This window comes from Nothobranchius furzeri, chromosome 3 (assembly GCF_043380555.1).
Source record: "Nothobranchius furzeri strain GRZ-AD chromosome 3, NfurGRZ-RIMD1, whole genome shotgun sequence".
In the NCBI taxonomy this organism is placed as follows: domain Eukaryota; kingdom Metazoa; phylum Chordata; class Actinopteri; order Cyprinodontiformes; family Nothobranchiidae; genus Nothobranchius; species Nothobranchius furzeri.
The window spans coordinates 62,673,743-62,699,410 of NC_091743.1; the positions used below are offsets into that span (position 1 = coordinate 62,673,743).

The window sequence follows — 25,668 nt, forward strand, 5'->3', positions numbered from 1 at the left end:
ATTGTCATTTTTAGAAATGTTTCTTCACCTCCTCCTGCTATTCTCGGCTACAGTCAGAAGATGTTCTCAGTTAAATAAATACTTGTTAAGCTTTAGTAACATGAAATATGTCTGAGCCTGCAACCAGATCATGCTTTATTCTTTGGAGCGTAATTCGACAGTTGGTTCTGGTTGCAGCTTACCGCTTGTACACGGTCGTGCCTCGCCTGGTCAAGTTTGTGGACATGCTCACCAACTGGTACGTCAGGACCAACAGGCGCCGTCTGAAGGTGAGAAAACGGCTCCAAAATTAACTCCTGATTGAAATGTATCACTAGATCCATTTCGTATCTGAGAATTTTTCTCTGGTGAAACATAAATGTAATAAGTACTGAAGAGATAGTTAGTAGATTTGTTGTTTTATGGAGTAAATTGTGTTGATTAGTGATTTTGTGGCTGTCCTTCAGTCGTTGTGTTGACTTTGACTGTGGGGTGCGTAGCAAGTGTCTGCAGTGGAGTCTTTATATTTTTATTTCTCTTGAGGGGAGAGAACTTATGGATGTGTTTGTGATCCTTGTAGGGTGAGCGTGGCACTGAGGACTGCCTGTGGGCGCTGGAAACCCTCTTCAGCGTTCTGTTCTCCATGTGCAGGCTGATGGTGAGTCATTGGGTTTCAGGTGAAACCAAGACAGAAAGGGGATGGGGGTGCAAAAACTGAAATTGTGTTATGAATTATGCACGAGCAGTAGGAGCTTATATTCACAACACATTGAAGGTGTTTGCATGTGAGCTATGAGGCACTTAGCCTAACCCAGGTCAGTACAGATCAGCTGTGATCTTTGCAAATAAATTAGCTTGGGTTTAAATCCAGTAGTCCAATTAGAAAAATATTCACAACTTTACAGTTTGTTTAAAAATTTACACTTATTAATGAAAAGATGTACAAAAAAAATCTTTCAGACCTTTTATGTTAAAAAATGTAAATTTTCTCTCTGTTCTTCCTTTCTCTGCCTGCCTTCATCTTTCCTTCTCCTCAGGCTCCTTTCACACCCTTCATTACAGAAATGATGTACCAAAATCTGCGTCACCTCATTGACCCCGCCTCTGTTGAAGAAAAGGACACCAACAGCATCCACTATCTCATGCTGCCACAAGTCAGGTGAGATACATTCATTCAGTAAAGCGTCGCTCAACCTCTGACCTGTAAAGTTTTCCTAAAACCACTTCAAGTATGTTTTAGATAGCAATAAAAATAACCAAAAAAATAAATCACCAAGAAAGATTTATATACTAATATTTTTACTTTTATTTTCTAGTCTGTTATTCTTTATTATTTTATGGTTTGTCAGTCATTCAGGGGAACAAAATAAAACATGTTTCTCTTCTAAAGGACCTTGACACGTGATGTTGTTTCTGTATTAACAAGCAGACAGAAGTTAATAATAATAATAATTATCACTCCTCATTTAGTTCTGTCTGTCATGGATTCTCTTTCTTACTTCCTTTTCCGCTCACATCTGTTCACCTTTTTGGTTATTTATTGTCCTGGTCAAGGACTTTTCAGCAGGTTGAATTCTCGCTCAAACTGGTTGTCAACAGAATGAATATAATGGAGGTCATGGGGGTTTAAATGGCTGTTCTTTCCACACAGCACTGTGCAGCATTCATATCACACTCCCCTGGTGCGTCCCCTTTTCTCACTGGAGACCCACTCCTTATTTAGAGCCTAATCAGTGTCAGCCACAGTGTGTGGCCTTACTTCTCTACAGTTGTACCACACTCAAAATTTGCCAGAGTGGAAGATTTTGAAGCTTAAGGTACCCCATTGGTTTACAGTATTATAGTTTCTGACTGTCAGCACTTATTTTTATTATTTATTTTTTTTACACATTTTACTGCCTTACATCCTCGTTCCTGCAGATACTCATGTTACTTTCCTCTGTGTACTTGCTCATCAGTTCTAAGAAATTTAGAAATGCTTCAAATGATCATTTAAGTGTTATGTTTGTCACTGACCAGCATTCAGCTTGAATCATTTTTATTACTACTATTACAACCGCAGCTATATAGCAAAAGGGCAGCTATATAGCTTGTCAGGTTGGTCTAGCCACGCTCCATTGTAGCCTCAGCAGGCCACCATTGGCTTGAACACTTTTAGGCCTGGCCAATCGTAGCACTCTGTTTGTAAAGAGATGTCGAGCGTGCTTAGTGCCAGAGCTGTGTCTTACAAAAACTACAAAGATGGCGTCGGCTCAGGCTCATCACCTTTGGATGATTTAGACTTTGGCTTTTCTTTTACAGTTGAGCAGATGGAGGTATTTAGTTCCTTTATTTTGAAAAAGGACTGTGTGTACGGCGGACTGTCATGTTGACTGGTATTGCAGCAATTAATGCGTCATGTTATTTGTTTTCCTGACTAGACAACACGTTGTCCAATTACGTGCAGAAGCTGTACCGTAGGTTCTGCGCCACAATTGAGCTCTGTCTATGGGTTGTGGCTTGACTATGTATTGACAAATATATAGGATGGCTGCTTGGCTTCTTTTTATAGGGTGGGATCTAAATAGCTGCTTTACATGAATCCAAAGGCAGTCACAACCTCTGATCAGGTCACCCCCTGCACCCACAGCTCACACTCTTCACTGACACTGCCCTGATTGTCGGCCATCCAGAACAGACCTGCCTGAAATACGGTTTCATCGCCCTCACATAATTTACTTCCCTAAGATATGTGGCTTGGTGGGGGATCTGTTTTGAAATGAGGGGGACAGATTCCTAGTTGTCTAAACTAATTTTGCCCTTTTTGAACTAACAAGGAATAGTTCTGACATGAATAATAACCCATATTTGGGATTTTTGCTGTAGAAACAAAGCTTGAATTATGGTTCATATAATCTCTCCTGTCAGTGCTGCAGCTTTATGAGCGGCTTGTCCTTCCTGCTATCAGACGGGACTGCTTCACCCACCTCCCGAAGGTCAGCCACCAATCAGGGGGGAGAGCAGCTGCTCCAGTCTTCTCGTTTAGTGATTGGATGTCCCTGGGATCTCTTCCTTCTTTAGTCTGTGTTTCCACATGAAGGAGCATGCAGAATGAGTAAATGAAAGAGTTGAACCATGTCTGTTTTAATTTTAAAGGCTCCATATTATGCTATTTTAAACCTTTCAGAGCAAAGGTAGGCACAATAGATGATAAAATATTACCGTTGGCACTATTGAGATGCCATTTATCTTAAATAATGAGTTATTTTTGTCCGCCTGGATTTCTACCCGGAAATAAAACGCTGCATTTCATTGTAACTCCGCCCACGCCCGCTCTGACAAAATGTGCCTACAGCATCATCTTAGACAAGTCAGTTGCTGTATTGGCTACGGTAATCCAGTGGTGAAGGCATCTCCCTGCCATCCCAGTTTGGCCATGTGGTGATGTGGGCTTGACCGCTGGTGGTGTCGGCAGTGATTCATGTAGCTAGCTGAAGCAGATTTCATGTATTTATATTTTAGTTTTATTGATTATTTCCTGCAAAATATTTTGTGCCTCTAAAGAAATGAAGTGACTCCTCAGACCGGGATGCGAACTTGCACAAGACTACATGCAAGTCTAGCGCTCAAACCACTAGACTACCAAGTCTGCTTCATGACACCAGTTACCTAAGCTGGCCCGCTGAGACAGGTTTCAGACCAAAGACTAGCTTTTAGGAGAGGAGCAGGGCCTGATGATGAGACTAGTTTCCATTGACACCAAGATTTTCAAAGGAAAGGCTACAGATTTTCAAAGTAAAACTCTAATTTGCAGCCGAAACAGGAAAATGCATGAATGCAGCAAATTTTTTTTTTTTATCACAAAGTAAAATGCACCACAAAGTGGATTTTTCATGATATGGCCCTTTTAACAGAGGGGAGACCTCGTCATTCCTTATTAGTGGATTTTTCTTGCAAATGATTAACAATTCTGAAACACCCTTGTATCTGTACGTAGTTATCTTCTGTGCTGCAGAAGACCCATTTGAATTTCTTCTTTTCTGTTAATTAGAAGGTGAGGATTATCAGTCATTTACTTTACCAATTGAGCAAACTCCTGTCTGGGCCTGAAGTTGTACGTTTTACTGATAAAACAAAATTGTAGAAGATATCCCTTCTGTTGTGGCGTGAGGTGTAGATGTATCAAGACAAAAACCAGCCAGAACTGTAATGTGGATGTGGTATCGCTGTTTTTTACACGAGAAACTCAGTGCATCCTGTTTTATTTAAAAACATCTTTCTTACTTTTTTTAGGGAGAGTTTGATCGACAAGCGTATTGAACGTGCTGTCTCTCAGATGCAGTCAGTGATTGAGCTGGGCAGAGTGATCAGAGACAGGAAGACCCTGCCCGTCAAGGTAGATCACCAGCCATTCATTTTACACACCTTGCTGGAAGGTGCCGTGAGAATACTGTAATAGGAGACTAAATGTAAGGTTTAAAATAACAACCTGAGGTTGTTTACTTTTTAGGTTCATGGGTGCCTTTTGAGCCTTGTTTTATATAATTTATCTGAGAAATCAACATTTATGTTCATGTTTTGTCGACCTATACCTAAAAAAAAGAAAAAACAATTTAACTAAGCATTCTTGATGTATCGGTACGGTCGATGTTGCTAATCTTTAACCGATCTGTTCCATATTGGTCTGAAAAGTGAATCTGGGCTGACATCGAGTCAGTCCATCTTGTTGCAGTTTATATGTACACACACACACACACACACACAAATTCTGAATCACTGCAGTTCATTGTTTTAGCACTTTGGCGTGTGTTTCAGTACCCACTGAAGGAGGTAGTGGTTATCCACCAGGACCCAGAAGCTCTGGAAGACATCCAGTCTCTGCAGAAATACATCCTTGAAGTAAGTAACTCTGTAGGAACACGCGTTGCCAGATATTTTTTTCTCCCTTCCTCATAAAGTGCTTTGCAGCAATTTGTTTTTGATGATTTGCTTTGTGCTGATAGATACTGTTGAACATGCAATTTATGAAAATAAAAAACCATCAAGAATCGTGTTCCTGTTTCAAAACCACTTCAGTTTGTTGAATGTGTAGATGGGGAGAACATCAGAGGGAAGTGCATCTTTACACACTTTTCTGCTCAGATGTAATTGATATTTATACATCTGCTTTGTTTGGATATTTTACATTTAACCCCATTTTATATGGCAACATTTTAAATGCTGACAGAAACTGGTTTTCTGGTTTGTATCTAGCAGAAGTAAGTATCTCGTTTTTATTGTGTTGCATTTGTTACAACATTTCTAAGTATTTATTTATTTATTTATCCACTCAACAAAAAAGTCAGTTTCAAACATCGAACAGACTCATCAGTTGCAGGAAAAGTTTAAATGGGCATCACATTGTGGCCTGTATTTGTATAGCGCCTTCTAAGGGTTCTACAACCCCCCCCAAGGTGCTTTGCAACACAATCAGTTATTCACCCGTTCACACAGTGGTGATGATGAGCTACGATGTAGCTACAGCTGCCCTGGGATGCACTGACGGAGGTGAGGCCTGCCATGAACTGACACCACCAGTACCTCCGACCACCTCCAGCAGGCAAGGCGGGTTAAGCGTCTTGCCCAAGGACACAACAGCAGCATTCTCACTGGATGTGTCTTGGGAGCATCTGGCCCGAGTTTTCCGATTAAAGTCAGTCCTAAAATGTTCAAATATTGTCAGTTTTTTAGTATCACGATATTCCATATTGTCTTCCCTGTATTGTTGAATTTAACATTCCCTGATCCTTGCCAATGCACACCCCTAATGTAAACATATACATATATACATAAGTAAATATATTTAAGTATATATTTAGTTCCCTGCAAATACAGGATGCTGTAGTAGAGGATTTGCATCGGTCAGCTCTTCAGTGACACTGTTTACATGCTGAACTGTTTCTCTTGTGGCCAAACATGTTAAGAAGGAAGAGGTCAGTCATAAAACTGGAGCTTGCAGTTCTTGCTTCTGAATTTGAGCTATGGTCAGCTTTCCTTCACTTGACATGCCTGCTGGTGTCTTCTCTGATGGCTGTCTCCACTGAGCTCAAGATGCTCAGTAGAATATCGAATGAATCACTGTTTGTGCCGACAGAAGCCTCAGTCCATTGTAATGCACCAGTATACTGTATGTTGCCACTTTCCAAGTAATTTCAAACACAATACTATATTTACTCTGAAAATAAGCAGGTTATTTATGTGAAATCAGTGCTTTGACTGAATCCTGTAGCCAGCTCAGATTTTTTCAACCCACACTGCCTTTATCACTCAGTCTGTTGCTCGCTGTCAAAAAGTTAACTATGCCAGAACTCTGCCTCAACATGAACAGTGTGATTGACTGAAAGGAGGAGTGGATGGCGAGCCTCTCAGTAAAGTTGTTTTTAGTATTTCTTTTGTTTCACCAGATTCTATTGTATCACATATTTTGCTGCATTTAGGCTGAAGAAGTCAATGTTGACTGAGCTTACTGAGGATTTCAAGATCAGCTTTTATGGTTTTTCTTTTGCTCCTGGGTAAATTTGTAGTTTTGGGTCACATGGCATATCATATTTTAAATAAAAAGTCACTCATCAAGATCAACAAAAGAACACTCCTGCATCACCACTGACAGGTGTCTTATTTGTACTTTAACTGTCTTTTATGATATACAGGATATATAGTCTGACTTTAAAATGTTTTTTCCCATCCCATAGGAGCTAAATGTGCGACAGCTGACATTTTCAACTGACAAGGACAAGTACGGTATCCGCCTAAGAGCCGAGCCAGACCACATGGTGCTGGGCAAGAGATTAAAGGGCGCCTTCAAGTCTGTCACTGCTTCTATCAAGAAGCTCACCAGTGAGCAACTAGAAGTCTTCCAGAAGACAGGTATTACTGAACAAAGACAGGCTTACTTACACGGATCTTACCATTTCAGGAGCTACATGCACATTCGCTCTTTGATACTAATGTTTTTGCTACAATAACCTAAAAATCAAAAAGGATTTTTAAATATTTTAAATATCTATTTTACCTTCTCATGAGAGCTAAGGTATTAGCAGTGGGAAGCTGTTCATTTCATAGTTAAAGTCCTTGTTTTTTCCAGTGAGGACACAGAAATTCTTCATGTCATTTTGATAAATGTTTGTGATTTATTTCCAGAACACCTTAAAGATGAAAAACATGTTTTATGATTATTTCTGATAAGAGTCAGTCCCTCTGAGTTAGTCATGCAGACTGAACATCAAAATAGTCTCCTACACCTATCTCCTGTGTTAGCTTCTGATAGATAATAAACAGTGACAATGTAGGATTTGAAAATCCTGACAGATCTACGTCACACTGTCACTTAACATTCATGGACTCACCCATCTTGACTTTTGACGGGGAAGGCTGTTGTTGGTTTAGCGTGCAGGAAACAGCAGAGAACATCCCTGCTAGTAGAAGCTAACTATTAGCATTAGCAGCTCCACCACATGGCAGAACTCCTTCAGGTTTGTGATATTTGTGGAGATAAAACATCAAAGTTGCAGAGCAAACAGCGTAAGTGGTAGAGTCCCGGTGCTGTTGTTCGATCCGAGGAGAGAGGTCAAAATATCAGAAAATAAGTGTCTGCTGTCTGAAGCTACTTTCTCCTCCAGCTGACTTGTACTTCCTGAAACAGGAGTATCTGAGCTTTTCCCCCTGAGTACGACCTACAAGGCAGTCATCCTACTAGACCACTGCAAACGTTTTGATTAAATGAGTGAACCACATCTTTAAAGGGCTTTTGTGAGGTGATATATGGACGACTCATGTTCATCCACTGTCTAAAACCAACCATAAACATTTCAAGTGAATGCATTTTTTTTATTCTATAACTTTTACAATAACTGTAGACATTTGTTTTTTTTACACTAAAAGCCTGACCATGGTGGAACGCAGCTCTGGTGGCTTGTAATGCATTCTGTGTGAAACATAAATGTGATGATGTGTAAAAAGCTACACCGTAACATTCTCTTTAACATCTATTATTTTTTGTAGTTTAGGATTATTTTAGATGTGCAAGTTTGCTCCCCGATTCTCCACAATGAAGACCCAACCCCCTTTCTTTAGGCTTCCCCCTAGAGTAACAGAATCTGATGGTCACAGAAATTGTATGACACAGCTCTGACACATTGAATACTGCAAGCAACCATAAAAACATAACTTCATCTTACATTTTCGACCCTCTGTTAGCAACTTTTCTGTTACAATTCCTAATGTAACACACTCACGTAACTCATAAAAAAATGTTGTAGGTTTATTACATACTGGAAAATGTTTTGCCATATTGCCTGAAATGCTCATGTACTAATGGCAACCAATAAATAAATGTTTCATCAAAAGTTTTAAATGGCTCTGAAATGCACAATCCTGGAAAAACTTGATCCAATCCAGTGCTGGCCCCTTAGCTTTATTATTTTATCATAAACTATCCATGGATCTGCTCCTCTGAATGTCACCCAGCTGTACAGAACACCCTCTGTGATTCTGTGATTCTAGGGGGAAGCCTGATTTTTAATTTTATTTAATGTAGCTTTCTTGAACGACTTTCTATACCTTTAATTTCAAAATCACATTAGCTCAATGCCACCACGAATCTGAGAAAAACCCACAAACAACGGGATGAAATATAACCCATGCAGAACCTCCTTCCACTCACTCTGCTTCAGAGACAGCTACACACACACACACACACACACACACACACACATTGCTCTGCCAGCTAACAGAGATCAGGCAGCACCCAGAGACAACAGGTCCGTCACTTAAACATTTCTCAACAAGAACCGAACCAGATAAACAGAAAGTATGAAAGGAATATTTTGTCCGTTTCACTCTGCAGTCCAGCTCAGGTTTTGCCTCCTGTTCAGCTGCTCTAAGTGAAGAATGTGTGATTTGTGCACATAGAGGGTATTGTGCAAAGGGGGAAGGGACGGTCCAAGAGCAGTTTGATGGATGGATCAGGATCCAGTCATTAAGAACTGGAAGCTCACAATGATTGAAATAGGTTTTTCCAGGATTTTTCATTTCAGAGGTGTTTGAAAATTATTCCTTTCTTTGACAAAACATTTAATTCATTTGTTGCCATCAGATGTGTAGAGCATTCCAAACAATATGGTCAAAACTCCACCTTTAAGGTCTTCCATAAAGTATTGGAACGATTGGGTCTATAGGACCTTCCTGGAGATCAGTTGCTGTATGTATCTATAAATGGCTAAATCAGTCACTTCTCCTTAATGGAGATCTTTCCCCAATCCGATTGCTGTGTTGCCATTTTTTGTTGTGTGTTTTCCAGTTACAGCATTCTAAGTTTACATTGAACTGAGTCCAAAAAAATGTTGTTTCTAATAACAGTTTAATCTTAAAAAGATGGGAAAATTTGTCTCCGGTTTAAAAATATTACAATTTCATTTTAATTTGGGGGATAATGATGTTGCTTATCAGATAATGAGCAATTGAAGAGCAGTAGAGCAGCCATATAATATAAACAGTAAATCCTTAAAACACACACACACACACACACACACACACACACACACACACACAGTCAGTTTATCCTCAGAATGCAATCAGAGCTCTGCTTAGGATCAAAGCAGGTCAAGGTATCTTGTCTCTCCGATTATAGAAAGACGAGGAGAGCCCGTAGAGTCTCAGGGGAACAGTACAGCAGAGGTCAGCTGGGCTATGGGAACTTCAGATTTCCAATCACTTGGATGTTTGAAGTCAGGCCAGATGGAGGAAAAAATGAGCAAGGATGTAGGAAGAAAAGAGAAGGATCTTGCAGAAAGAAATGATGAAAAAGGAAAATACACAGACGAAAATGTGTACAGCATCATTGGGTTAAAACACAAATGTTTTAAAGCATGAACATTAGAGTTGCAGTCAAGTATTTATTGATGATTATTCTAAAATAGAATTTCACTTTTACTGATTTTAAAACATTTTCCAGCTTAGATCACAGGGATAGGAGTCTAGCAGCAATAACCGTGTAAGTCCCTACTTGTACCTTTGACACCAATATGTCTGATAAGGTGGAAGAAAAGAGGTTAAGGCAGAAGATTGAATAAGGCCAAGAAGGAAACCAAAGCGTGGAAATCTCAGATGAAAGAGAAGCAGTGAGACTGTTTGATTCAGCCTCCGGGGGTGCAGGAGCAAAGAGGACAGTGTAACATGGTCATGGTTGTTAGTTAGAACACAGGACGTGGCTAATTGCTGCTCCGGGCTATATAGTGTTGCTATAGGTAGACAGTTTTCTATGTTGTTTTAGAGACTTTGCATACTAAAGACTCAGTTAAAGATATTTTTAAAGATTTTTACAAATACAGAGCCACATTTTTTAAATACTACTTTAATCTAAATATGCACTTTCTGTTCATCATACTGAGTTTGAGTAAAAGTAAGTCTTATCTGTATTGGCTTGGGGAAAACACGTTTTAATGGTCTGATTAGTCCTTCCTAGACAGAATTCCATTCATCACAATTAATCCCTTTGGTAAACACGTTGAATCTTGTGCTGCTGCTGTCTGGTTAAATTAAAGGATCAATCGTGGTGGATGGCCAAGAGCTCCACGAGGAGGACCTGAGGCTGATGTACACCTTCGATCAGACCTCTGGCTCTACTGCACAGTACGAAGCTCACTCTGATGCACAGGTACGTTCGTAACAAAAACCCAAGGTGATGACTCTGAATGACTTGCAAAACCTTTATCACCTCTTGATGCTGTAGCATAGTGAAACGATGAATAGGCATTGATCCTCCTGCCCAGCCCCTCTCCTGTCTGCTACATTAACTTCACATGCTGGGTGTTTTGAGCTACTAAATGTAACTGATCTTTAAAAAAGTAGGGAAAATGCTGCTGCTGCACCAAGCTGCCATATACTGTAAAATGCATTTATATGTCACTGCTGTGAGTGTGTGATGTATGAAATCATTTCACGGTTAAGTGGAAAGCGGCACGTATGCGTCTCCCACAGGCCCTTTCTAATCAGTGCTCTTCCAACCGTATACACACCACACGGCTGCACCTTAATACCACTGTACTGAGCCGGCTTTTAATTCTGTCTCCTGCTCAAACGGACTCTCTAGCTTCCATCTGTCTGCATCTCTGTTCCCTCTCTTTGTTTTCTCATCCTCAGAAGCTTTTATGTACTTGGTCTGCCACACTTTTACCTTCAGTCCTCATTTGGAAACAAGTTCACGACCATCCCAGCTATTACGGATTAAGATATCTGCTGCTTCTTTGGTTTGAGTTAGTTTTCAGAAACCTTTGACTAATGCAGACTTTCTTTTTTTTTAGGATTTTTACTGTGTATGTAATTTAATGTTTTGATATGAAAAGTTGGGTGATTTTTTAGCTAATTTAGAGTTATATCAGATGTGATTATGTGTGAAACTATATTGTCTTGTAGCTTCCAGTGTTTGCAAAAACACATCGGACATTACAGGCGTGTTCTGAAATTGTCTGACGAAAAGCTTTAAATCTTCTGACAATATGGCCGACGTGACTCTTTTCTTAACTTGCCAGAAAAAAAAGAATCTTCCTGAAAACCACAAATTGCAGACTCTTTGTTGATAATTTGGTCTGATTCCATGACACAGACATTTTTTTCAATAATCCATCAGAGATTGTCTCTGGTCTCTGCAGCAGCTGCCTGCAGGAGCGCACGGCACACCGGAAGCTTGTATTATAAAAGCGGGGTCATTTCTTATTATTGTGATATTTGTGCTGAACTGAAACGCCAGACAGAATGACATTTTGTCCTTAACAGGCTTTTATTATAGTAATTTAACAAACAACTGAGATAAACCCACACCTCCAACTTTCAGTTTCAGTCACCTTGTCACTTAAAGGAACATTAACATTAGGCTACAACACCCTTATGAACCATTACAACATTTAGAAATATTCTGATCTTTCATAATAATTCCTAATAAAATCCAATAATTTTCTAATGAATTCTGTTTATTTTCTAAGCAGAGGGACTTTCTAATCCTCATTTTCTGAATTTTGCGGAAAATCACATAGATGGTTCTTTATTATATAAATGTATAATATGTAAAGGTCAGAGGTCACTACATAACCCAGTTATTATTTTTTCCTCGTGTCCTGTCTGGCTGTGAAGCAAACAGAATTAATGTCTGAATGCTGGTGACAATCCTTACAGATTTACTCTCAGGTGGAGCATCAAAGCTTCTGCTTTAATGTCACGCCTGATACTTAAAACTTTATTCTTATTGTTTTTTGAATGCTTGTAATTCCGACCAGACACTGAGACAGAGGTGAAGAGAAAGGAAGAGACAAAAGGAAGGGGGGAGGGGTTTCCACAAAAATAAACAATCAATGATGAACAAGAGTCTACTTCTAGACATGCAGAAGGAGAAAAAAGAAAAGGGACACATAACAGTAGAACAGGAGCAAGCTATCACTGCGTCAACCTGATGAGGAAATGTATAATCAACATTGTTTAACTGAACAATCACGATAATAACTCACAGTGCATTTAGTGCCAACCACAGCCTTAAGCCATGTGTTGAACGTGCCCAAGTCCATTCTTATGAGAGCACCATGTGAGCACCTGTGTGTGTACCCGCGCTTGTATATGTAAGGTTTCTCTATAGGAGCGTCCAATAGAGAGTGTGAGGGCTACAGATCTGCCCCCCAAAGTTGTGTAGGAGATGGAGGTAGCTCCAAGTCCCAGAGATCCAGGAGCTGCCCCAGAGCACAGGGACCCCAGGGAGACTGTAACCAGAAAAGCCCCTGCCCCCCTCAAGAGGCGCAGAGGATCGCCCCGGGGGGCCACAACCAGCAGCCGCCAGAGTCCCGGGGGATATCAGCAGCAAGCTCACAGGCCCGTCTGCAGCATCCCACCCCCAAGCCGGCCGAGCCCGGAACCCAGCAACTCGGGACCCAGGGGCGACTACCCCCGCCGGGGACCCAACAGAACCCAGGGACTCAGACCCCACCAGGCAGCCACCGAGATCAATCACGCAGACGCCAAAAATCTTAAAACCCCTGACCCGAGAGCCGCAAACCCAATTTTGAGTAGTTATAAATCTGAAGCCTGCAAGGACATTGTCCTATGTAGTGTGAGGCAGAGCCAGCTAGCTCAGAGGGTTTTGTAAACAGAGTTTGTGAATATTCTTTTTGAACAAGTTCTTTTTGTTAAGATTTGACACTAACATTCAATACGAATATAGAACAATCATGATTAACTATATCCACCACCTCTACTACATTGAGTCAAACTTATTTATTTATTCTTTATTTAACCAGGAAGGTCCCACTGAAGTTAAAAACCTAATTTTCAAGGGAGTCCTGGCCTAAAGGCAGCAAGGGTTCTTAGTCTGGTTTTAAATGTAGTCAGGGAGATAAACTCATTTAATTTCCAGTTTTCCTGCAGCCTGTTGCATGCAGAAGGAGCAGAGTGAACGAAGGCCTTAAAGGGAGACTAGGCAGTTGTGGCTTGCTTTTAGCACCCCCTAATGTCCGTTTGTAGACCCGAAAGCAAAACTTAACTCCTCACTGTGCGTTCGTCTTTTAACACCTTACTCTAACAGCTGAAATGTTTCCCCAGCCTTTAGTGTCTACAATGGTTCATCACCAAATTAAACGGATCAGCTGTGTTTATCATCCTTTATTTGTATAGCACCTTACAGGTATGAGGCATGCAAGTAAAGATAAAATAAAGTCATGTAAAAGATCAGCGACATCTAACCCACAGAGTTAAAAGCCAAACCATAAAAATGGGTTTTCAGCCTCAGTTTAAGACCCACCACTGATGAGGAGAGCCTAACAGATAAGGGAAGAGCGTTCCACAGCTTCGGTCCTGCCACAGAGAACGTTTTATCCCCTCTTGTCCTCAACTGAGCTCTAGGAGCCACAAGCAGCAACTGGCTCTCAGAGCGGGACACTTGAGCTGGGACAAACGGCTGCAACAACATTGATCAGAGGCTCAAAAGTCATATTTAGGTCTGTGAACACATCGTTGACTAGCAGCAATAAAGATAATAGAAATTTCCATAAACTCACACTAGCAAAAGCAGATCTTCTTTGTCAAAATGTTTTCTCCCAGAATCATGAATTATAAAATTTATTTAGGAAAATAAATATTAACATATTTTATTAGTTATGTTTCTTTGACATAAATCAAAAGCAGCATGCCAGAGCTTAACAAGTTTTAGAAATTGGTATTGAGTCTTAAAACCTGAATCATTTAATCTCAATTCATGTTATTTTGGATAATCTGAGCTGATGAAATATTCTTCCCTCCTGATCTTTTGTGGCCTAGGTCCTCGTGCTGTTGGACGTCACCCCGGACCAGTCCATGTTGGATGAGGGTGTTGCCAGAGAGGTCATCAACCGCATTCAGAAACTACGTAAGAAGGTGGGACCATTTTTTAGGACTGACAAACATCACAAACTGTTACTGAATTCAGCAACCCAGTGTTGATTATCTAGCTCACTATGTTACATTAATCAGCTAGCACATTCCATTCTGTTACTATGATGTGTCTTTCCTGCGTCCTGAAGAGGTTTTACTTGTTTTCGTGTTATTTCTACAGCCAATCCTAAAGCTTCAACTTGAAACCCTTAAGATACAAAATAATGTCCCACTCTTGTTTTGGTTTCTACCTTCTTTTACTCCCTCCCTTCCTTATTATGTCTTATTCTATTGTCAGGGCGGTTTTGAAATCTTTCCACTACAGCGTCACAGTTAGAGGTTTCTCCATCATAAGGCAGACTTAATAGAAGCTTAATTACAGTCTGGCCCCTTTCAGATTCTGATGTTGGAGCTTTGAAGGAAACTGGGGAGCAAAGACGGATTAGCCAGCAGCCTCTTGTTTTCACAAGAAACAAACAGTTTGTTTCCGTCCCCCTATAGCAGCGCTGTGCTCTGGCGTCCAGCCAGGCTAAATTCCTCCAGTTATTTCAAACTGAGATCTATGACGAATTTTCCACCCCGTGGATGGGAAATGATTTAAAAAAAAAAAAACTTGTGCACATGTTCAATAGTAGCTTGTCGATTGTGATGCGATAAATCTAAAAACTGGCCAAAGTCCTCCCTCAGCCACTTGAGAAATATTAATTAAACTTTTCTATAGACTAAGAGCTGGACACACACATATACACACACCATCAGAACGAGGACCTTGACTCGTAGAAGCCTATAAAACTTTCCTCCATTGATTGACTGCTCTTTTATATCTAGCTTTTCCCATTCTTCTGCCCTTGAGGTGTGTGTGCACTGCAGAGGGAGTGTGTGTATGGCCATGCACAGATGTGCACAGCTGCACACTGTAGATTAGAATGAGATCAATGGGTTTGGATGCAGCAAGGTTAGTGGGAGCAAGCAGCAAGCGATGCCAAAATAGATGGGCTTTGTTCCAGCTAAACATCCCATCATCCTCTTCTGTCTTTATTTGTTACTATACTGTCTGTTTTCTGCGTTTTATTACCAAAATGCCTTTTCTGGTTAGTCTTTCCAGTAGTTTTTTTTTTTTACCCTTGTCTTTTCTTCTTTTTGGGAGCTGTACTCCCTTTTTCTATTACTAATGAAAACAATGGTCAAAAAGCAACTTGTTGCTAAAAAGTGATTTGTTGCATCTTCTGGAGTTTGATACCATGGCTTGAAATATTAGTTATGCAGCATTTTGTTGTACCGTTACTTTGTCTCACAGCATCACAGGAATGAACAGAATCTTTTTAGTTTTCTTTCTTTATTTTCGTGCATAAAAAATATCTTTTTGATTATCAGGGACATTTGGTGCCGTCTGATGAAATAACCGTGTACTACCGCTGCCGACCAGAGGGGGAATACTTGGCATCTGTGATCCAGGCTCACACCGACTTTATTCTGGCCACCACCAAGGCTCCACTTCTGCTCTTCCCTGTTCCCGATACTGCCAGCGTCATCATAGAGGAAACGACTCCGGTATGAGACGATGCCTTCAGGAGAAGTGGGATTTGTTTGTCATGGTGTGATTCATACTCACGAACATGCAGGCTGTTGTTTCTTCATGAAACATGCTGATGCCGATCAATGTATGAAATCACAAGTATGAGTCACACTTAACACATGATTACTCTCATATTGGTATTAATACCTTGCATCTATAAATGTAGTACTCGTCACCTCATTCCTTCTTTTCAGACTATGTTTTTATTCATTTGAGCTTTTGTTTGGTTGTATTTGTAGTTGAAGGGCTCAGACTTGGAGTTGACCATAGTAAAAGGATCTTCATCTCCTCGAGCAATACTAAACGGACCAGCCTGCACATATGTCAACCTCAGAGTGAAGGTCAACCACAAAGAACAAGGTAACACAAAGTCTTACTGTAACCATGTTTTGGTTGTCTGTGACTGCACACACACATAGCACAAATTTGGTGCTATGCAAGCAAAATATGTATCTTTGATGATCCTGTTTGTATTTGTGTGTATTTTCTCCTCAGAGGGTGTTGTGCTGTTGGAGAACCCCAGAGGGGATAACAGACTTGACTGGAACAAACTGAAGAATGCCTGCAGGAACATTTTTGGAACCAACAACACCTCACTGAGATTCTTCAGTGGTGGAACCGGTATGTGATGTTTTCTAAAACAATAAATTGTGTGTGCTAATTATCTCCCACCATGGCATGTTAAAACTGACCAGTATTATAAATGAACAAAAACGGAATTTTGTTTTCTTCTATTTTTCTAAAAACTATTTGCTCACATGTTCTTTTGTGTGTTTTTTACAGAATTGTCCAACGAAACTGATCTGCAAGCCCTGAGTGGCAAAACTTTGTTGGTGGTGTCAGACCCCTCCTCTCTGGGCTCTGCCCCCCCTGCTGCTGACACCCTACTGTGCCCCTATGTTAACCTGTTGCTGTGCGACGCACAGCCAGCTGGTGAGAAACACCTACAACACACACACACACACACACACACACACACACACACACACACACACACACACACACACACGTTCCCCTTATTCAAGAGGAAGGGTGGACATGTGTTTAGTCATTACAATCAATGTTTCCTAAAAGTGTTATTATAATCAGGAACTGTTGCAGAGGTTTTATTCTACTTTAAGGCTTTCGCTGCTTAACAGCTGATCATTTGTTTTTGATTGTTCTCAGTCTGAGTCCAAGTCTAATATACATTCTCATTTTCTGGAAGTCAGTTTTTCATATTTGAGATGGGGGCAATGTTTTATTTTATCCCTTGAAGAAGGCTTTTGAATTCTGTGGGAGAAATTGTTGACAACTTTAATTCCTGCGCAGGTTTTGCTTTTACTCACTCCTTTTCCCAGAGATTAAAGGCCAACTTTACGGGAAAAAAAACACGTATTAGTTATTTCTGATTATAAAGTTTTTCATGCAGGCTAAACATAAAAATAGTCTCCTGCACCTATCTCCTGCATTAGCTTCTCATAGAAAATAGACAGAAAAATGCTCAGTTCAGAAAAACCTGACAGATCTACGTCGCACTGTCACTTAACATTCATGGACTCACCCATCTTGACTCGTGACATGAAAGGCTGTTGTTGGTTTAACGTCCATGAAGCAGCAGAGAATGTCTCGACTAGTAGAAGCTAACTGTTAGCATTAGCAACTCCACCACTCAGCAGAACTCCTGCAGACTTGTGCGATTTATGAAGATAAAACATTAACGTTGCACAGCAAACCGAGTCTGTGGTAGAGTTGCATTGCTGTTAGCCAATCAGAGGTGAGATGTCCAAATATCGGGAAATAAGACTCCAAATCTTATCATCTGAAGCTACTTCTGGCTCCAGCTGCCTTCTACCTCCTCAGACAGGTGCACCAGAGTGTGCCCCCCCCCCCCCCCCCCCCCCACACACACACAGTATGACTTAAGAGGCATTCATTCCTACTAAAGACCACTGCAGAAGTATTGAAAATATGAGTAAAGTTGACCTTTAAGTTTAGGATTAGTAAAATTCTTCATTCAGATCAAATCCTATTTTGGAAATTTCTAATATCCTGTGTTTTCTTCAGAGTGCCAGGCTGGAGATGTTGGTACCCTCCTGTTGGTGAACCCGATGGGTCAGAATGCGCTTGATTACTCTGGTCTGCTCTCTGAGACAGCTAAAGTTTTCGGCCTTCGCAGTAGGCGGCTTAAACTCTACCTAGACCAGGACCAAAGTCATGGTAACACATTTTAACTAAAATAAGTGGGTTATTATCTCTGAACTCTAATGGATGGCATGAAATAATTAAAGGTGCAGTATGTAAGGATATAGTGAAAATTTTACAGTGACAAAATCTAATGTTTCAATCTTTTGGAAGGAAGGTTATACTGAAACATTTTTCATTTCCAGCTGGCTGCGGGGATTGTCAGTTTTTCTTCTTTCCAAACAAAGAAATGGATGTAACTACTGTTTACCATCAGTGAGTGTGGAGTTGCCATGTCTCCCGCGGGCTAATGCTGCAGCGGCGACAATTGTAATTTGACAACGGCCGACAAAAGGCTCCATAGTTTTTTAAAGTGGTTGCAGTAACCACATTTTACCACAGGGTGTAATGTTTACTTAGTTTCTACATAATGCACCTTTAACTATTTTAATTTAAAAGTTCTTAGTTAAAAGAAGACTATTTTAATCCTAAAAAGTGTAAATATTTACATTATTTTTTCTTCCAGAACTGCCAGCTGATTCATCAGTAAAAGCTCTTAACAGCAAAACTCTCTTTGTGAGAGTTCTTCCAACCACCGCCGAAGCTTAAACCTGTTTGTCTCAGACTCAAGCCCCCAGTAAAGGCCTATCAACACCCCAAAGCTCCTGGGATTTACCATGAAGTTAAAACAACATAAAGTCACATTATTTTTTGGGTTGGGTCATCTTTTAGAAATCCTGCTGCAAATCAGAACCAAGAGCTCTGCAGTTGAAGACTATGTTCATGTGTCAAGGTGTTTTGAACTTATTGGTGTTAAAACAATCCAGTACATGGTTTAATTTATTTTATTAGCACTTAGGTAGCCAATTATCTTTCTCCATGGTCATATTCTTTAACTCCTGCATTCATTTATCAGCTGTATTAGGTGAATTTCAGACAAAACAAGAAGATATGTTGGTAAAATTGTTCTTTGTCATTGGACAAATGTTAAAAAATGGCATTTGCTGGTAAAAAAAACAGAATTTTTTGGTCAGAGTACACACATGCAACATTTCTGACGAACAGAAAAATGAAAAAGATTAATTTGTTACACATTGTAGAGCTTTTTCTTTCTATGTAGAAAAGATTCCAGGAAACTAACTCGATGAACTGTCACAGTTACCAATGGCTGCTTCTCTTTATTATGATAATGATGCAGGTTACTTTCTTTCGTGACTTATTTGCAGTGTGCTCCACCCTTAGTAATTATGCTTTGGCACATAATTGCACAAGGAATTTGGGCCATTGTGCTTCTACATTATTGTGACTCTAACAGATAAGCCTATTGTGTTTTAATATTATTATTATTTTTTTTTCCCTGGGAGTTCTTATTAAACAGAAAAGGCATTTAAAAGGTGAAATGGATTTTTGGGCTGTTGTGCTTTTAAGACATAAAGGATTCTGTCATAAAGAGCAACAAATGTAATATTTTAAGTGACAAGCAGAATAAATCAAAGGTGACTAAGAAACTGCATGTTCTTTTCTTTCTGTTCACTCAGCCCTTTACTTAGCAGAGGGACACACAATGTGTATGACTTCACTGCAGTTAAAAAAAATGTGCCTGGCTTTATTATTAAGGTTGAGACGTTTTGACCCGCTGTGTTTCAGCTTCCCAGCAAGGTCAGAGAACAAATGCAGCCAAATGGATTGTAGATGCTCACAGTGATCCAGTGGAATACAACATAACATTTAGCATTTGGTTCTTGCATTGATTTGGATGAGGACGATTGTGTTTATACATTAATAATAAAGCCAAAACAAGAGAAACTAAAGGTAAGAAAATCTACCAACAAGCTCATTTAAAGCTTGTGTTAAAGGTGCAATGTGTAAGAATAAAGTAAGATCCTGCAATCAGATTTGGTTACTGTAATCACCTCTCCTATTTTGTGACATTCATGGCCAAGGCCAGATTAACCAAATGGGCAACTGGGCAATTGCCCAGGGGTCCACGAACTCTAAAGTGCCCAGGCCCATGGCAGCAAGGGCACGAGCAAAATACTGTATCTGTAATTTCCTGCTTTATGTGACCATGCGTCCTCTTTTCCCTGGACATGTCCACTTTTCACTCTCTGTCCGGGGGGTTCTTGTATTGATGAAAATGTCCGGTTTTTCATCCAGGAGCAGGGATCGAATTATGGGGGAGCTGGATATCCTACACATCCAGGGAGAGCCGGAAAAAATGTTTCTACCTATATTACATCATTTATAGACTCAGCGTACCAGGTATTCTTTTGAGTGGAGAGCACAGAGAGCGGAACAGCGCTGATCGTTGGCGAGCTCCAGGCAGCTGCGTCCAGCGCGCGGTCCATTCAAAGTGGTGCAACCAAAAATATATAATTACATACGATCATTCATGTCCGCACATGTTCTTTACTTTCTGCCTTATTTGTGCCTGAAGCGCTGTGCTACTGCGGAGCTCATCTCCTGTGCTGCGGTGATTTCACCTCACTGACGCAGCATCGAAACACGCACTCCGCTTTGCGGTCAGGAGATCCCTTTGATCTGCTCAAAAGTAACTGATGAGGTGAAAAAGTAAGAATCCAGGCAGCAGTTTTTCTGGAGAGTTTAGAGGAGATGCAGGAAGATGAGAGACAGGACAGGAAAATAGTTTAATAAAAACAAGAAAACAAAACAAAGTGTTGAAAAGTAAAATGTAGGTAGTTTAATAAAACCTTGTTGCAGCACTAAAGCAGCAAAATTAGATTTTGCAATAAATATGCAAAATATTTAAATGAATTGTTTTAGAGCCCTTTTATTGGCAAAATCTGATATTAATTTTAGTTCTTACAAAAAAATGGGTCCCAACGTGGTTTGTGTGGCTTAGCCATAGTGTGACGTCACAGGCACAGATCCCCTGTCCTCTTTTTTGGAAATGGAAATATGATCACCCTATATTCAACAAACTGTCCACCCGGGCTTTTGCGCTGCACAGAGACGCTTCGCTGCCTATGACTATGAACGTCGGTTGAGAGTCAGTCTCATTCAGACTGACCAATGAAGAGAGGGCCTCAAGTTAAGACCCTCACCTCATTGGTCAGTCCACACAAGGTGGGTCAAAGGTTACCCTGAGTGGGTTACGTGACATCAGGCATTGAGTATATTTACTGCATATTACAGTAAAATATTCTGTATATGACCATATTATGGTGATCCTCGGGTCTTGATGATGGGGCCCTTGAATATTGTTGCCCAGGGTACAACAAAGTGTTAATCTGGCCCTGTTCATGGCTATTGCCAGTTACAGATTGGCACCAGAAGATTCAAGAAAACAAGCAAAGACGAGCCATACACAGTAAGTAGATAAGTAGATAAATGCATTGTCATAGCTGATAGCACTTTAGGGTGTTTTTCAGTAGGGAGCACTTAATACACTTATTACAGTAATATGTCTCCAGCATAGGAAGCCTAAGTCACACCCATCTTCCAGACCTTGAGTCCCCAGAAGATCGAAAAAATGAATGCAAGTCAATAGGGCTAAGAACTCTTATTTTCTAATCCCTTTCGTCATGTGCCATAGATTTCACTTAAGATGTTGTGAGTTTTAAGATGCATTTTGATGCCAACAACGTGCTTATTTTCAAAGGGGGCAAATACATCCAGAACCAATGTGCTTCACAAAATTGACGTTGAATCAAACAGAGAAAAGCTGGGGAAAAGTGGCTGTAAGTTAATCGAACTTCAAATTCTTCCTTCAGGAGGAAAGAACCACCATAAATCTGGCCATTTGTTAAGTCGTAGCTGCGCTGGGGGGAGGGCATTCAGTGGTGATGCGACATGCCGTCGTCTGATGCTAATTACAAACTTTTACAAGCTGATAAATCTAATTACGTGACTAGCATGGTCAAAACACACACATTACTTTTCATTTGAATTGAAGTACAACATATGTGCAATCCAGAGTATGAGACAAAGTGGTTTAGAAAATAGCTCTTTTAGTCTCGTTAATATGCATTCATTTTTTCATTCTTCCGGGGACCCGTGAGCCAACCGGAAAGGTAGGAGACTGGCTCTCTATAGAGGAAGTGTTTTTACTGTCTGGCTGGTGGCTTTCTTTTATTCACAGACATCATTCGTATACACCCTGTGGACTAATGCTGCCATAGTAGTGGGCCGCCATATTTGATGGGTCCCTCATCACCCCTACAGCACTTATTTCTGAGGAAGGTGTTTATACAACAAAAAAAAAATACATTTTATAATGCTTCTTCACAAATCAGAAAATGGACATAGTTGCCCACTCTGCACTGACTCTAGTTTAGAGAGTGAGGAACCCACCCAGTATGGCGGCAATGCTGTTACACCCTCCAGTGCCCAATGGGGTGTCTACATATTCTTGTCTATGGTTAGTTCTGAAGGACTCATTTAGTTTCGTTTGACTTATTCACTTCAGTATCAGAAGGGGCTTTTTGCCATACATGCAAGTCACAACAATAGGACATTGCTGCAGTACTTGGTGAAAGAAAAAAAAGATAAACTAAATTAGAATTAAGAAATAAACAATGAAATTTTAATAATATAGGGAATCAATAATTAGAGAAGCAGCTATACAAGTCAGTGTAGGTACTGGTCAGAACGGGTCAGTTCAGGTGCAACCACAACACAGGGTAACGTGACCGAAACAAAGCAGCTGGAGTGGGCAGGTCCACGATTGTCATTCACAAGTCTGACCGCAGAGGGGAAGAAATAGTTTTTGTGGTGAGAGGTTCTGGTCTGAATGGATCAAAGCCTCCTGCCAGATGGGAGCGAGTTGAACAGACTGCCCAGGGTGAGATGGGTCTGCTGTGATCCGACCTGCACGCCTCGATGTCCTGGAGGTGTACAGGTCATGTATAGAGGTGAGTTTGCAGCCAATGGCTTATCAGCACAATGCACGACACGCTGCTATCTTTTCATGTCCCTGGTGGTAGCTCCAGCATACCACACGATAACTGAAGAGGTGAGGATGGACTCCATGATTGCGGTGTTGCCTCATTGACTGTACTGATAGGTTGCATTTCTACAGCTGCCACACACACACACACACACATCTCACGGTTGGTAATTTAAAAAGTAGCTTGAGATATTTTAGAGATGAGTATTTGCTTCTATTTCACCGTTAGCATTGTTAGCTCAGCGTAAGCCTCTAGATCAGGGGTGTCAAATGTGTGGCCCGCGGGACGGATCAGGCCCGCACACAGTTTAAATCCGGCCCGCGAGATGATTGTATAAACCTTATTTTCAGACTTTACAATGTAAAGTCTGAAAATAAGCTTTCATTTTTCAGTTCAACTGCTGGTGAAAGCTAAGAGATGTCAGGTATCAGGAGTCAAAGACATGCATGACACTGATATAGCCATGTGATCTGTGAATCAGTTATTTGAATTACTGAGGAATAGTCTGGGCTTTTTGTTTTGTATTTCACATTTTCAAATACACTTCAGGTGTTTTATTATTAATAGTGAAGTTGTGCTTAAACTATTTTGGATACACTGTCCTCAGGCTCCAGCTTTGGTTTATGTTGACCGTATTAAAACAAAGAAAACAATCTGAAGCAGTTTTTAATTTATACATACTTTAATTTTACGGGCCTGGCCCACTTGGGACTAGATTTTCCTCAATGTGGCCCCTGAGCAAAACTGAGTTTGACACCCCTGCTCTAGATGCTGTGGCTTCTTAGGGGTACAAGAAATAACCTTTTGGTCGCTCTTGTTGCTGGCTTTGATTATTTAAACAACTCTGGAGCTTTTGCCGGCCTTTGCCGAATCACAAATGCTGGTGCAGCAGCGTTGGCTCACAGGCGACACGGCAACCTCACGCTCCCTGATGGTTTACCTTCATCCTTCCTTCTTTTATTTTGAAATGTTAAAATATTTCCAACCCTGCAGCCGTTAAGGGATAAGTAGTCAAGCAATATATTATACTGTATATTAGTTGCTAATTGTATCATATTAATGTTGTCTACTACTTAACTTTTCAAAGGACCTTTAGGTAAATAAATATATTCATGAAATGTGATAATAGAAAAAGGAGAGTAGTGTTTCTAAATGGTAGATTAACACTGTATGCAATTTGGGAATGGGTGGAGATTTTTTTTACACATACCAAACAAAAGGTTTGACAAACCAATCCAACTGGGTCCCATTTAACATTTTACCATATTGAATATTTAGTCTTATTGAATTTCTTCATCTCATTGTTTGTATAAACGGTTTGTTTTCCTGAAATGTCAAACTGCTCCACGAGGGAAATATGTACAGTACAACCAGATCGCTCGTTGCTGTAAGATGGTAAGGCTTTTAAACAGATTTTTTACACTGTACTGTATTTTTTTCCCATCTCAGCAAACTAACAATATTAGTCTGGTTTAGCTCAGTTCAGTCATTTAGACCAATTTTTAAAAAGATTCTAAAAAAAAATCTAAGGTTATACTTAAGAACGTTTTAATGTTACTTTCTCATTGAAGCATCACTGTGTGTGCTTTTCATCATCATATAAAGAGTTTCCCATGTAAGTGGGTCCATATTTAATAATGGACAAACTCTTCAGCAATTGTCATTTAGGTTTCTACATCAGCATGTAGATAATGTATTGATGAAGATTAAAGAATTGGATCGCCCCCTACTGGCTGGTTTCAGTACAAGTTTCAGGTTTTGCCCACTTTATTTAGAGCTGGTACAAATATGTTAGAAGCAACTGGTTCAAACATGATCACAAATACTCCTATAGTATAAATGGTTAAAAAATCAAAGTTCACAATAATATGTTGAGACTGACACTTTAATATTGTGTTCTTTATTTTAACAGCAGATTAAACAAATTGTTTGGCTGACTTTGTTTTACAGAAAAAGTATTTTTCATGGATTTAGTGTTTAATCTGCAAGACCAGCATCTTATAGGCCCTGTGCCAATGTAGTGAGGTCACGTGTGCGTATGTGTGTGTGTGCATTTCCACATTTTGATTAACAGTTTATGGGAGTTGAATAATCAGCTGAGGATACTCCTGCAGAACCTCTCTTCCTGTCTGTACAACACCTTACTCGAGCCCCCACAATGTGGCTCAAAAATTGAAGCATTCCCGGAAGTACCAAAAATTGCAGTTCCACCCTCATCCGCTGGGGGCTGGTGTCAGAAGCGAGCAAATCCTCATTGACTCCCATGTTAAAAATGCCAATTTCACAGCAGAAATAAACATGTTTACAGCCTGGTACCAAAACATGTTTTTGGTTTAAATTATCTAGTTTATACTCATGACAACTCTGAGGGGGGTGAATTTTTTTTCTCACTCTTCTGTTTAAGTGTATCAAAAGCCTAAATTTCTGTATAATTAATGAGCATCCGACCCACGTGACCGCCGCCTCAGACCCACATGACCACAAAGCTAGCTCCGTGGAAAGGCCTCAGTAGAGCCTCGGTCTGGCCCGGAAACTGTTTCGGGATTTTGAGTCTCCGTGTTTGTGTATTCTGTTTTGGATATTTTTTGTGCAATTGTTGGACAAAATGACTTGCTGTGGCATTAATTGCACTAATAG

The 25,668-nt window shown here is 40.3% G+C and overlaps 1 protein-coding gene across 1 annotated transcript in view; it reads left to right on the forward strand.

The window, feature by feature from the left end:
- Positions 1-19,629, forward strand: part of iars1 (isoleucyl-tRNA synthetase 1) — a 60,402-nt gene extending 40,773 nt beyond the window's left edge. Inside the window, exons 21-34 of the mRNA XM_015959098.3 lie at positions 178-269; positions 560-637; positions 1,017-1,138; positions 4,252-4,354; positions 4,774-4,857; positions 6,690-6,864; positions 10,539-10,651; positions 14,290-14,385; positions 15,757-15,933; positions 16,198-16,318; positions 16,454-16,579; positions 16,742-16,891; positions 18,005-18,157; positions 18,648-19,629. Of these exons, the coding sequence (XP_015814584.3) occupies positions 178-269; positions 560-637; positions 1,017-1,138; positions 4,252-4,354; positions 4,774-4,857; positions 6,690-6,864; positions 10,539-10,651; positions 14,290-14,385; positions 15,757-15,933; positions 16,198-16,318; positions 16,454-16,579; positions 16,742-16,891; positions 18,005-18,157; positions 18,648-18,730 (1,673 nt within the window). The 3' untranslated portion in view covers positions 18,731-19,629. The remainder of the gene's footprint in view (positions 1-177; positions 270-559; positions 638-1,016; positions 1,139-4,251; positions 4,355-4,773; positions 4,858-6,689; positions 6,865-10,538; positions 10,652-14,289; positions 14,386-15,756; positions 15,934-16,197; positions 16,319-16,453; positions 16,580-16,741; positions 16,892-18,004; positions 18,158-18,647) is intronic.
- Positions 19,630-25,668: the final 6,039 nt, after the last annotated feature.